Source organism: Balaenoptera acutorostrata, chromosome 15 (genome assembly GCF_949987535.1).
Source record: "Balaenoptera acutorostrata chromosome 15, mBalAcu1.1, whole genome shotgun sequence".
NCBI classification, from domain to species: Eukaryota; Metazoa; Chordata; class Mammalia; order Artiodactyla; family Balaenopteridae; genus Balaenoptera; species Balaenoptera acutorostrata.
Genome location: NC_080078.1, coordinates 53,355,519 through 53,367,887, shown reverse-complemented (window position 1 = coordinate 53,367,887; position 12,369 = coordinate 53,355,519). Strand labels below are relative to the sequence as shown.

Genomic DNA, 12,369 nt, shown 5'->3' with positions numbered 1-12,369 from the left:
TTCAGGAGTGAAAACCAGACTGCTCCAAACCCCTCCAAGGCCAAGAGATCAAATGTCTAGTTTCCCCTCAGACTGAGTTGTAAACGGTCAACCTAAAACCACAGTAATTTAAGCAGAAGATGTAAACATCATGTTTAGAAGGAGTGACTGTCTAATTAGAAAATACTCGCTCCCTAAACATCAAAATCAATTATCCTGATAAAACCCGAGTATGGCTAACCACTCTTGAAATACACATTTACAAAAAGAAAAAGAAAAACCAAAACTAATTTTAGGTGATTGGGAGAAGAGCATTCTCTAGGGATGTGGCTGAGTTCATTCTAGGACACAACACAGCCTGTCTCTTGCTTTTTAAATGCACAGGCTTTAAATCAAGAGGGAGAGCAGTTTTGGCTGGGGCTCAAGTGTGGGTAATTAAGAATTAAAAGGAGTTAAGACAGGTGTGTGCAGGTGAGGACACTGATCTGAAGAGAGGCCCACATCAGGGCAGGACCTCCTTGAGAATAAGTCTTGGGAAGCCACTCTGGCAGGTCTGAAGGGCTCCCAGCCCAAGACTTTCCTAGGAGGACGTTTCCCTGGGACTCCCACTTCTCTGAGATGATTTCAGCACCATCTGCACTATAAACATTTGTTTCTAATGTGAGTCAGCATAGGAACTGAAATCATAAGGTAAGTTCAATTCTTCCCTGCTGGTGGTATTCCACTTGATGGAGAAAAAATACACACTTCATCTAAAAATTATTAGCCCTTGCATGGCTTTTATTTCCATTGACTTGAGGCTTTTTATTGATTCTTTTAGGGTTTCTGTGGTTGAGAGAATGGGATTCTTCTGGTATTGCCTTCTTAGCCTCCGTCCAGTGGACATAAATCAAGCTTTGCTGTCATACCCTTGCTTCTGATGGAGCAGCTAAATCAGGAGCCACAAACTGCAGACTAAACTGAGCTTTTTATTTGACTCTTGTTACTTGTTACTTGTTACTTGGTACTTGTTAACATTTTTGAATTTGAGTGTTTTAAACATGAAATACAATTCCAGTTGGCCACAGGTGTTGGCACTCCTCTATTGCCTTATACCAAACCTAATTCACAGATTTATGTTTTTTCTTGGTCCCCATGGATATTTGAATTTAGAGATTTTGAAATTAATATTCCTGTATTAAATTGATTAATGCATGAAAAGTCTTAAGAACAGTGCATGCCATACAGTAAACACACAGTAAATTGCAATTACTACTTTCATTGTATTACCATCATTATTTTTGTGGTTCTATATTTGATTGCAATTTACTACCAATATTTACTAGATTAGTTCTATCCCAAGAGATCTTTCTTTTAACTTTAAACTGTATTTTTTTGATTCCAATTTTCCATTTGCTTATCCTTTCTTGGAGTATCCAACTCTTTACAGAAATAGTCTAATTAAATTAGACTGCACTTAATGGCAAACAGGAAAACAGCCAGCTGACCAAATAAACAGGTCCTAAACTGAAGAATTACATAGGGGGAATGAACAGCCAGTGTCTTCCAAGCATGACAGACACAAACAGAAAAGTCCAGTGAAGGCTTAGAAATAGACCAGGTTAACTGCAGCTGGATTAGAGCCCCTTTTGTTTTCCAAGAGCCTGAATAGGTGTACCTTGTTTTACTGCACTTCACTTTATTGCACTTTGCAGATATCGCTTTTTTTTTTTTTTTTAACAAATTGAGTGTTTGTGGCAGCCCCATGTCAAGCAAGTCTATCAGCACCATTTTTCCAACAGCATCTGCTCACTTCTTGTTTCTATGTCACATTTTGGTAATTTTCATAATATTTCAAACCCTCCACCAGCAAAGAGATTACAACTCACTGAAGGCTCAGATGATTGCTAGTATTTTTAGCAATAAAATATTTTTTTTAATTAATTAATTAATTTATTTATTTATTTTTGGCTGTGTTGGGTCTTCGTTGCTGTGTGCGGGCTTCCTCTAGTTGTGGCGAGCGGGGGCCACTCTTCATCGCAGTGCGCGGGCCTCTCACTGTCGCGGCCTCTCTTGTTGTGGAGCACAAGCTCCAGACACGCAGGCTCAGTAGTTGTGGCTCACGGGCTTAGTTGCTCCGCGGCATGTGGGATCCTCCCAGACCAGGGCCCGAACCCGTGTCCCCTGCATTGGCAGGCATATTCTTACCACTGTGCCACCAGGGAAGCCCAAAATATTTTTAATTAAGTTATATACATTGTTTTTTTAGACAAAATGCTATTGCGCATTTAGTAGACTATAGTATTGTATAAATGTAACTTTTATATGCACTGGGAAACAAAAAATTCATGTAACTTTTGTTTTTGCAATATTTACTTTATTGTGGTGGTTTGGAACTGAAACCACAGTATCTCCAAAGTATGCCTGTACTCTATTATTAAGAGGGCATGTCAGTAAGACCCTATGCCATGGAACCCCTCCTCAGCATCACTTTTCATTAAAAGACACTTCCCAGTTATTTGTGGCAGCAACTTTAATATCCTAGACACATAAGGAAAATACACTGAAGTTATTTGTTATTCTTCTATCAACACACAGAATATCAGGTTTTTAAGATCTTCACAAATCCTGTTTTTACAGAGGGAAGGGGTTGGCCTGGAATGGTGGGGATGGAGCCTGGATTAGGAGGCAAGAGTTTGGTGCTCAGATCTTGATTCTGCACTAAACCACCTGGGTGGTAGGCTTCAGTTTCCTTATTTAAAAAATAATGGTTAATAATGTGCAGAATGTGTATTCACTCAAGTCCCTTAACTTCCTTAGCCCAGAGCACAGGTCTTCAAAGATTTCGACCATATTTTGGTGTTTTAAGTACAATAGCAACTTTCAGTTTGACAAGGTGTCTCTGGACCATGATTAATCATTTTGGTAGAATCAAAATTGTTTTTCTCTTTCACATTCATTTTTAAATTTATTTATTTATTTATTTATTTATGGCTGTGTTGGGTCTTCGTTTCTGTGTGAGGGCTTTCTCTAGCTGTGGCAGGCGGGGGCCACTTTTCATCGTGGTGCGCGGGCCTCTCACTATCACGGCATCTCTTGTTGCGCAGCACAGGCTCCAGACGCGCAGGCTCAGTAATTGTGGCTCACGGGCCCAGTTTGCTCTGCGGCATGTGGGATCCTCCCAGACCAGGGCTCAAACCCCTGTCCCCTGCATTGGCAGGCAGATTCTCAACCCCTGCGCCACCAGGGAAGCCCCACATTCATTTTTATTCCCAGCTATGATAGTCCCCTGCTGAGTCTTCCTACAGAAAGCACCAAACTAAAAATAGAAAATTCCTAGTGTTAGTAAACCCAACTTGGATCCACTCGTTCACTGCACAGCAAAGCCAATCTATTGACACTGGGTTGTAGTGAAAGAAAGTACAGCATTTATTTGCAGGGCCCCAAGCAAGGAGAATGAGCAGCTCATGCTCAAAAGACCAGAACTTCCCAATGGCTTTCAGGGAAGGGTTTTTAAAGGCAACATTTGAGGTGAGGGCTGCAGGGTGCATGACTTTCTTCTGATTGGTTGGTGCTGAGGTAACAGGGTGGTGTCTCAGAATCTTAATCATCAGCCTTCTGGTTCCAACCAGTTTGGGGTCTATGTGCTTGTGGTCAGCATGTAGTCACCATCCTCCACCTGGGTGGGGGGAATCTTACTTTCTGTAGAATAACTCAGAGATATGTGTCAGACTGTTATGTATATCTCTTGAGGAGAAACTAGGACTCTGTTTTATCACTGACTATTGTTTAAGCTGTCATTACTTTTCTTGCTTAACTGCTTTTCCTTTGTTTCTGTGTTCCTTCACTTCCCTAATTAGTAACTGCTTGTGCCTGCTCTTTGAAACTCAGGGAAGGCCTAGGAGACTAAAACCTTTTTTCTTCAAACAAGAAACAGGGGACATGGAGGGGCTTTTGTACCCAGGAGGGTCCCGCAGGGTTCTGCTCAGTTTCAATCTCCCCTTTTCTTTGATACTCCTCAATACTAAGGGGAACCAGGGTGGGATAAGAAAGGGAATAAAGTTTTGGATAGAGAGGTTAGTCATAAACTTGTCAGGGGAACTCTGTTTTAGGGGGACTTGATTTCACTAGGCCTTAGCAGGCATCTATAAGGAGAGAGTACTCCAGCTCTAACACAAAACTTTCAAGGTCTAGAATGCACACGTTAGCTGGGATGAAGTGGCTTAGCAAGTAGCATAATTATTACCTTATGTTTTAGTATACAGTCAGCCCTCTATATCCATGGGTTCCATATCTATGGATTCAACCAACCTCAGATTGAAAATCTTTGAAAAAAATTTCAGAAAGTTACAGAAAGCAACACTTGAATTTACTACATACCAGCAACTATTTACTTAGCATTTACATTGAATTTACAACTATTTACATAGCACTGACATTGTATTAAGTATTATAAGTAATCTAGAGGTGATTTAATGGGAGGATGCTCATACGTTATATGTACCGTTCCATATAAGGGACTTGAGCATCCTCAGATTTTGGTGAGGATGCCCTCACCACAGAATTTCATGAACATTTTTGAGAGAAATTATGGGAGTCATGGGGGAAATGCTACAATAATACTACATAAAAACACAAAACTTCTCTGACAATAATAAATATTTATTTAGTTCACGACTTTACAGAGTTCAGCTGATCTGGGCTGAGCATAGCTGATCTTAGCTGGGCTCTAGACTCCTAATAGATGGAGCTTTTTAGAAACAGAGCCAGATCTTGCCCTGCGTACTTTTCATATTTTCTTATAATGAACAGGTATTCCATTTATAAGAAGAAAAAAAATAAAGAGAAAAGCTCTAAGTTGAAATTCAAATAAATGCACCTTTGTAATTCATTCATTAATAAAGACTTTTTTTAAAAGAGTAAAATATATGGCATTTAGTATACATTTAATTTAGTTTATAAATTAATCATATTAATTTATTAAAATAGTTTAGAGTATGATAAAATTTACTACTAATCCATGATAAAAGGAAGAACCTACCAAAGTTATAATTTAGCCACAACTGGGTCAATTTTTAAATTAAAAAAATATAAACTTATTATTGTTATTATTGTGACAGTGATTTATAATAAGGAATATACATTTGGTCTTCATCCCAGTTCCTGGCACAGAGCTCCTGAAACCCTTGAATTTCCTAAGTGTTAAGAGCAATAAAGGTGTCTTTTGTTACGTTAATGAGGTGACTTTGGGGAAGCACCTCAGGATGGGGCTGGTTGTCAGGGGAACTAAGCTAATGATTGGAGGGTTGAAACTTTCACATCCATCCTCTTGACCTCCTCCTGGGAGAGGGCAGGGGCTGCAAATTGAGTTCAACTGCCAGTGGCCAATGAGTTACATCAGTCATGACTACGTAGAAAGCCTACACAAAACCCCAAAAGGACAGGGTTCAGAGCTTTTCCACATTGGTGAACACACGGAGATTGGGGAGAGGGGTACACCTGGAGAGGGCATGGAAGCTCTGTGCCCTTGCATGGAAGCTCTGTGCCCTTTCCCCATACCTTGTCCTGTACATCTGGCTGTTCCTGAGTTCTGTCCTTTTATAATAAACCAATGATCTAGTAAGAAAATGTTTCTCTGAGTTCTGTGAGCAACTCTACCAAACTAATCTAAGTGAGGGGATCGTGGGAGCCTCCAAACTATAGCCAGTCAGGCAGAAGCACAGGTGACAACCTGGACTTGCAATTGGCCTCTAAAGTTGGGGGAGGGGTGGGGCAGTCTTGTAGGACTGAGCCCTTAACCTGGGGGATCTGACGCTATCTCCAGGTATATAGTGTCAGAATCGAGTTCAATTGTAGGACACCCAGCTGGTGTCACAGAAAATTGCTTGGTGGTGTGGGGAAAAATACCCCCATATCTGAATTGGGTGCAGAATCATAATTATTAAAATTAGATTATTAAAAATTACCAGAAAATGTTAGTTTAAGTGTTTGGCATTTTCTCACATTTCATATTTTCTTTTTTTTTCATAAGTTAAAAAAGGAAACAGCCTATCAAGCACCATAGGGTCTTGTCCACCAATGACCTAAGAGAAATCGGTGTCTAGGTCAGGTGCAATATACCAATACTGAAGGTTCCCCAGTCTAACCTAAATGAAATCCGCTGTTTCTTAAACATAGGGCCCCATGCTTTTCTCCCTTTCCCTACATTTTTTGGAAACGAAACTTTAACTGCATGCGTTGCTGACCTAAAATTGAGGCAAATTCATGACGAGGTCTGAATGGTGGTAAATGGAAACTGTCCGACACCAGGACATGCCAGAGTGTGTCAGAGTGCCAGAGTGTGTCAGTGTAAAAGCCCCACCTGGGGAGAAACTGACCATTGTCTTCTTATATCTGATGATACGGAGGGCTGTCCCCAGTGCTGAGGGTGGAGCTGTGTGTGAAGGTGCCTTTACCACATCATGGCAATATGAATCTCAGGCCCTGTGGGTATCCCTCTCATAGAGTGTTTCCTTCTTGGTTTATTGGAATTCACATGCCAGCACAACATATTCATAAATACCCAATATTTGATATTTGGTGAGAATAGAGGACTTTCAATACTCAGGCCAAGCCATTTTTATCAGGTACTTTTTGATGTGGGAAAAAAAAAAAGCTCATTCAAACAGATCCGCAATCCATTATTTGAGACTCTTGGGGCCTCTTGTTTTTCAGAATTCATAATTTTTCTGATTTTAGAAAAGGAATATGATGCATATACCATAAGCATTATATCCCAAGGGGGCCCAGGTCACCCTCATAATCAAACAAATTAATATGTCTACAGTACCATGTATGGACATTCACAGAAGTGGGATTAAATAAGGGTTATAAATAGCATTATATCAATTAAAGTCAATGATTTTGTTACAAATTTATAAAAAGCTTCTCAATTTCAGAATTTGGGGGATTTTAGAATTGCAGATAAGGAATTACTGATCTCTATTAAGTTTGGCAAAGTTAATACATAATACTTAATGCATAATAATAAGGGATTACTGATCTGTACTAATTTTGGCAAAACTTCTCTGGCATAGAAGCGAGAACAAAAAGGAATTGAACTAAAGGGGATGTTCTCAAGCTGTTGGCACTGAAAAAAGGGGGGTCAGGACACTACAGGGCAGATGACCTGAGGACTGTCTTCATCCCAGATGGTCAGGTGTCAGACTGCACTGAAGCTGCAGATAGAGGACATACAGCCAGGATCGAGACCAAAAGTAGAATTGGGAGCTCAGAGTAGAACCAGGACAGGAAGATCATCAGTGTGTCCAAAGTAGACCAGCCACATCAGCATCACCCAGGAGCTGCTGAGAAATGCAAGATCTTGGGCGTTTAGGAAAAGCATTTAGTCTCTCGTGCTGTTTCTAAGATTAAGCTCCCTGCTTATCATTCAATAAGCAAAGAGAATTTTATTCAAAATCCTGGGTTTCATTTGGGCTCTGAGCAGCAGAGCGTCCTAGCAGGCAGCACCCACCGCCCCTCACCCCACTTCTACCAGATGCCCAGCTTTGACTTGTTTTATGGCTGAGGCCACCATAAGTCTGCATTTGAAGAAAGGGTTCTGTGACTTTTAAAAGTCTGAAAATTCTCCAGAGCATTAAACAGATAAATTTGAAAGCAGTTTAAAAGGTAGGTAAAACAGTTTATGAAGCAAATAAAAATTAGAAAGAAAAAAAGGAATCAGAATAAACAGGTGATAAAAGAAGTGAAGACAGAAGTTCAGGTTGGCTATATGAGCATGCTCAGTTTGTAAAATGCATTTAGCTCCTGGTTAGAAACAGCCTCTGGGTGAGGCTGCACTTCATAAAGCCCACACCTTGACTGTCTGTCCACTCCAATTGACTTTGTGGCTCTCCCAGCCTGATTCATGGCTGACCTTGACACACTCAGCTATTGGTAGTTGCCAATCTCTACGCTTAAGAACTTCACATCGCTGCATATTACTTCTGTAAACTTTTTCAACAGACCCATCTCTGCATGTGTGTGTGTGTATTTATTTATATTATCATCAGGTCTTTAGCTTTATTATGCCACATATAACCTGAACTTGACTTTTAGCTGTGGACAAATGACATGTCCAACTAACCTCAGTTTTACATCATGATATTAAAATTAATTGATTCCTCCCCTCTTTGTACATCTCTTTCAAGGAGTTTCTACATGGGTGGTTATAGAAACCTAAATGACATAAAATCATCCTCTTTCTTGCTGTCTCCCAGCTGCAGGTGGAGCTAGAGCAGGAGTACCAAGACAAGTTCAAAAGGCTGCCCCTGGAGATTTTGGAATTCGTGCAGGAAGCCATGAAAGGGAAGATCAGTGAAGACAGCAATCACAGCTCTGCCCCTCCCCTGCTGACCTCAGACCCTGGAAAACTGAACCACAAGCCTCCTTCCAGTGAGAAGCTGGAAGGAGAAAACCCAGGAAAAGAATTTGATAATCCCCTGTGATTGTTTCTGCCTGGCCTTCAGAACACGCATGACCAGTCCATCTCCATCGGACTCTCTCTTCTTACAAAGATCACTGCCCAGGAACATCTTCCTGAGAAGCATCCCTTAGATTAAAATCCACACTGGAGGGAGAGTTCCAGAAGGATCCATGCAGCTTCCCCATACCCAGGCTCCATGTGTTATGTGGAAACTACTGCAGGTCTACTAGTGAAGAGTGCATGTATGTGATGGGATTTTGGTTTTCTTTCCAGTAGTAAATTCAAAGCAGGCAACTTCCAGGCTCCATGGAACGTTTAATGAAGGACAGTGTCTTCTTTGAAGAAAAGCAAGCTCATGTTTTTAGTTGAAGCTCTGGTGTAAAGTATGTCAAAGTAATAGAAATAGTTGAGAAATGCATAGCACTATTTAACACTATTGAACAGCCAACTTTGAGCATTTTTTTTTCCTAACTGCCCCTCAACTACCATATCGAGTTAATATGCATATTAAATTGTTTCATCCTTTGCTTTGCAAGCACTGGCGGCTTGCAATTTGCTAATTTATTTATCACAGAGGCATCAGTGTATTTGTTGCTGACATGGCTTTATTGGATACCATAGTGACTCAAATAAGCTGGTTTTCTGCCTTGATTGTGTCCTTGTCCAGTGAAGCCATCCCCAGACTTGGCAACATGGCTTGAACATTTGGCTGCGTGAGCAAGTTGGCCACACACTTCCAGGCAGTGTGTTATCTGAGTCGACTATTTGCACTCAAAGTCTGGGTTTTCATTGGTCATTGGCCTAAAATCATTAAACAACTACAAACATCTTTTTAACTGAATAAAAATAGTTGAGCCGATGTATGATGAGCAGAGATTCAATCAGAGTGAATCGGTTCCAGCAGTTATTTTGCTGTCTGACTTTCTTTATGGTTCATTTATTTTTAATATAGAGATAAAGATTAAATATTTATCTAGAGACTACACAGACCCACATATAAATGGTATATGTTATCTCCATGTATATATGTACGCACTCAGCCATATAAGTACATACATATACACCACATACACATACACACATACACATTCATATGAGTGTGGATATGAGTTTCTTAATTGGCAATAACCCAGATCTCTTCCACAAGATGTAAAACCAAATTCAACGATAGAGAAGAAAATGGTCAAATATCTACATTATGTGGATATCAAATTACGTTAAAATTCTAAGAAACAATTGATGGAGCCTTTGATGCAAGTTGAGGTAGATTGAGAACTTAGAATATGACTTTGATGTATATTTTGTAAGATCAAAAACTGGATTTTAAGTATTTTAAGCTTGTTTTAATGGTCAGAATATACAAAAATATATAGGACAGCAATATGGAAATGTATTAGTATCTTCCATAATTTTTAAATCTGACAGATTTCAATTTATTTCTCACATAAAAAATATTTCATTATATATTTACTATGTACATTTAATTCACTTAACTGTCTTTTTGTTAGGTTCCTATGTTAAGTGGCATAGGAAAAACAAATTATATTATGGTAAAACTGATTAAAAACATTATTGAAAGGTCTTAAGTAAGAGAGAATAATTATATAGAGGAAAATATAACTTAGAGAGTAACACAAAGAACATTGAAGTTAAAGCCCTGAAGCAAGATGTGCAGTTTTATTTTACTTTAAACCTGTCTGATTGTAGCTTAGCAAAACATTTTAAAACGCAAAAACTAGTTGTGTCCTGAAAATTGTGTTTTAAGAATTTAATATTTTTATGGAAATTATTCTATTTAACTTTAAGCAATAACTAGGGATCACAATTAAGTTTTAATCAAAATGAGGGCTTAGTTCAAACATTAGGAAGGAGTGTTTGATTAAAAAACACATCTAGGGAGACACAAGGGGAAAAAAAATCCCATCCCCTTTGGAGATGATTATATTTTGATCTAAAGGATTTAGGGTGTTAATTAGACACTTAATAAAACTTAAATTCCACTGAATGAGAAATCTTTTGTAAATCATTCTACTTTTGCACTTTGAAAGAAAGGCACTAATCATAAGGAAGCAAGAATGGTCAAAATAGAATGCTGCATTTTTATAAACAAAATTACAGACTGGCTAAAATTGCAGACGAATGAACTAATAATAGCATTAATAACCAAACGCAATGGTGATTATTACAGAACATTGTATCACATTTTAGTCCAGAGATAGACTAAAGTTGAATAACCTTGACTTACACAAAACTGTTTTGGTAGTTGGATTTCATTATCTTAGTGACTCTAGTCATTTTGCAATATGTTTGTATTTGGCCATTTCCTGTAATCACATTTTTATATCTGTACAATGACACTTTTTGCAGTTGTGGGGGTAGCGTGTAACACTGTCCATCTTGCATCATTGAAGTTACTACAGTGATACTATCATTTAATAATATTAATATTACTTGAAATAGACTAAGATAAAGAAAAAGGGTCTATATGAAGTGCAGTTTTGTGCCTTTCTGTATTTGCCTTGTTCTTTGTTGAATGTGTGAAATTCTGTACTGTGGTTTTTCCTATAATAGAGAGTAGAGCTGTGTATTAAATTAGACTATGCCCCTATGATACCCTTACACTACTGAGAATAGCGTGGTTTTGGCCATGTACTGAGAATTTTCAAAGTTCTAATGACATGCCATGTGTTTTTGGTTTTTAACAGTTCATTTTACCATTTCAATATCACCATACATTAATTAATACTCCTATGATAGATAAGCTGTCATTAAATAATTTCGAAAGAAAGGGCCATTGCTTGCATTACTTTGAATTTAATGTTGTGCTTGTGCACTGTATAAATATTGTTTGTGATGGATTGGACATTGTGACTTTTGCCTTTTCAGAAGAAAAAAAGATAGGACAAAGTATTTGACGCTCTTAAAATGTACATATTTTGGTTCTTTTATCTCAAATTATTTAAAATGCATAATTCACATTTTTGTAATAATTCTATGCAATTTTGTGGCATGATGTTTCTTCCACTTGTAATTTTATGTGCTTTCATCACAAATCCAAAGGAAACAATAAAAATTTCTTAACACAACCCAGCTGTTATTTCGTGGTGTTGGGGCCAAACTTCTTCTGACGGGCAGGAAGGTGGGAGCAGCACTGATGCCAATTTTTAGGGAAGTAATGCCCACCCTGATGGGGCACATCAGTGCCTGTGCAGGAAATCAGGAGGCTGCAGTGCTTGTGTCGGAGGGCACAGTTGTCATCATTCCGTCAGTCCACCACCTCCTTCCGGGAATGGCGTTAAACTTGACCAATGCTCCCATATTCAGGATCCTCCCTTCCTCCCCTCCTTCCTTGACCAAAGCTAAGGAAGGCAAAATTGTCAAAAGTTTTTTGACAAATAGTGGATGTGACAAGAACTGACAGAGTATTTGATGCAAGTTTCCTTATACAACAGATAAAAAAAGAGTCTGCCACACTAATATTTGAAAAATAAATATACATTTGAGTTATGAGGGTGTCTCCAAATGCAATATGTTAGTTAGTTATGACTATGTTACACATTACTCCAAAGCCTAGTGGATTAAAGCAATAAGAATTATTTCTTAATCTCTCATAGTTTTTATGGGTCAAGAATTCAGACAGGGCAGAGCAGAGATGCTGTGTCTCTACGCCATGATGTCTGAGGCTTCGGCTGGAAGATTAGAAGGCTGGGAGCTGGAAGTTTCCAAAGACTAATTTACTTTCATATCTGGTGGTTGATGATACATCACTGAGAGACTAGCTGGGGCTCCGGGCTGGACCACAACATGTGTCCTCTCCACATGGCCTGGGTTTTCTCACAATATGGTGGCTGGACTCCAAGTACGAGCTTCCCAAGTGAGAGCCAGGCAGAAACTGGATCAAAATTTTTATGACTGAACCTCTACATTGCATACTATCACTCTGCTGG

At 39.0% G+C, this 12,369-nt stretch overlaps 1 protein-coding gene across 4 annotated transcripts in view; it reads left to right on the top strand.

Moving 5' to 3' along the window:
* PLCB1 (phospholipase C beta 1) overlaps positions 1-11,508 on the top strand; it is a 697,632-nt gene extending 686,124 nt beyond the window's left edge. For 3 of the 4 annotated variants that reach the window (XM_057529141.1, XM_057529138.1, XM_007165239.2), the window contains one exon: positions 8,217-11,508. In XM_057529141.1, coding sequence (XP_057385124.1) covers positions 8,217-8,444 — 228 coding nt within the window. In that variant the 3' untranslated portion in view covers positions 8,445-11,508. The remainder of the gene's footprint in view (positions 1-8,216) is intronic. The other variant, XM_057529142.1, reaches the window with a different exon arrangement.
* Positions 11,509-12,369: the final 861 nt, after the last annotated feature.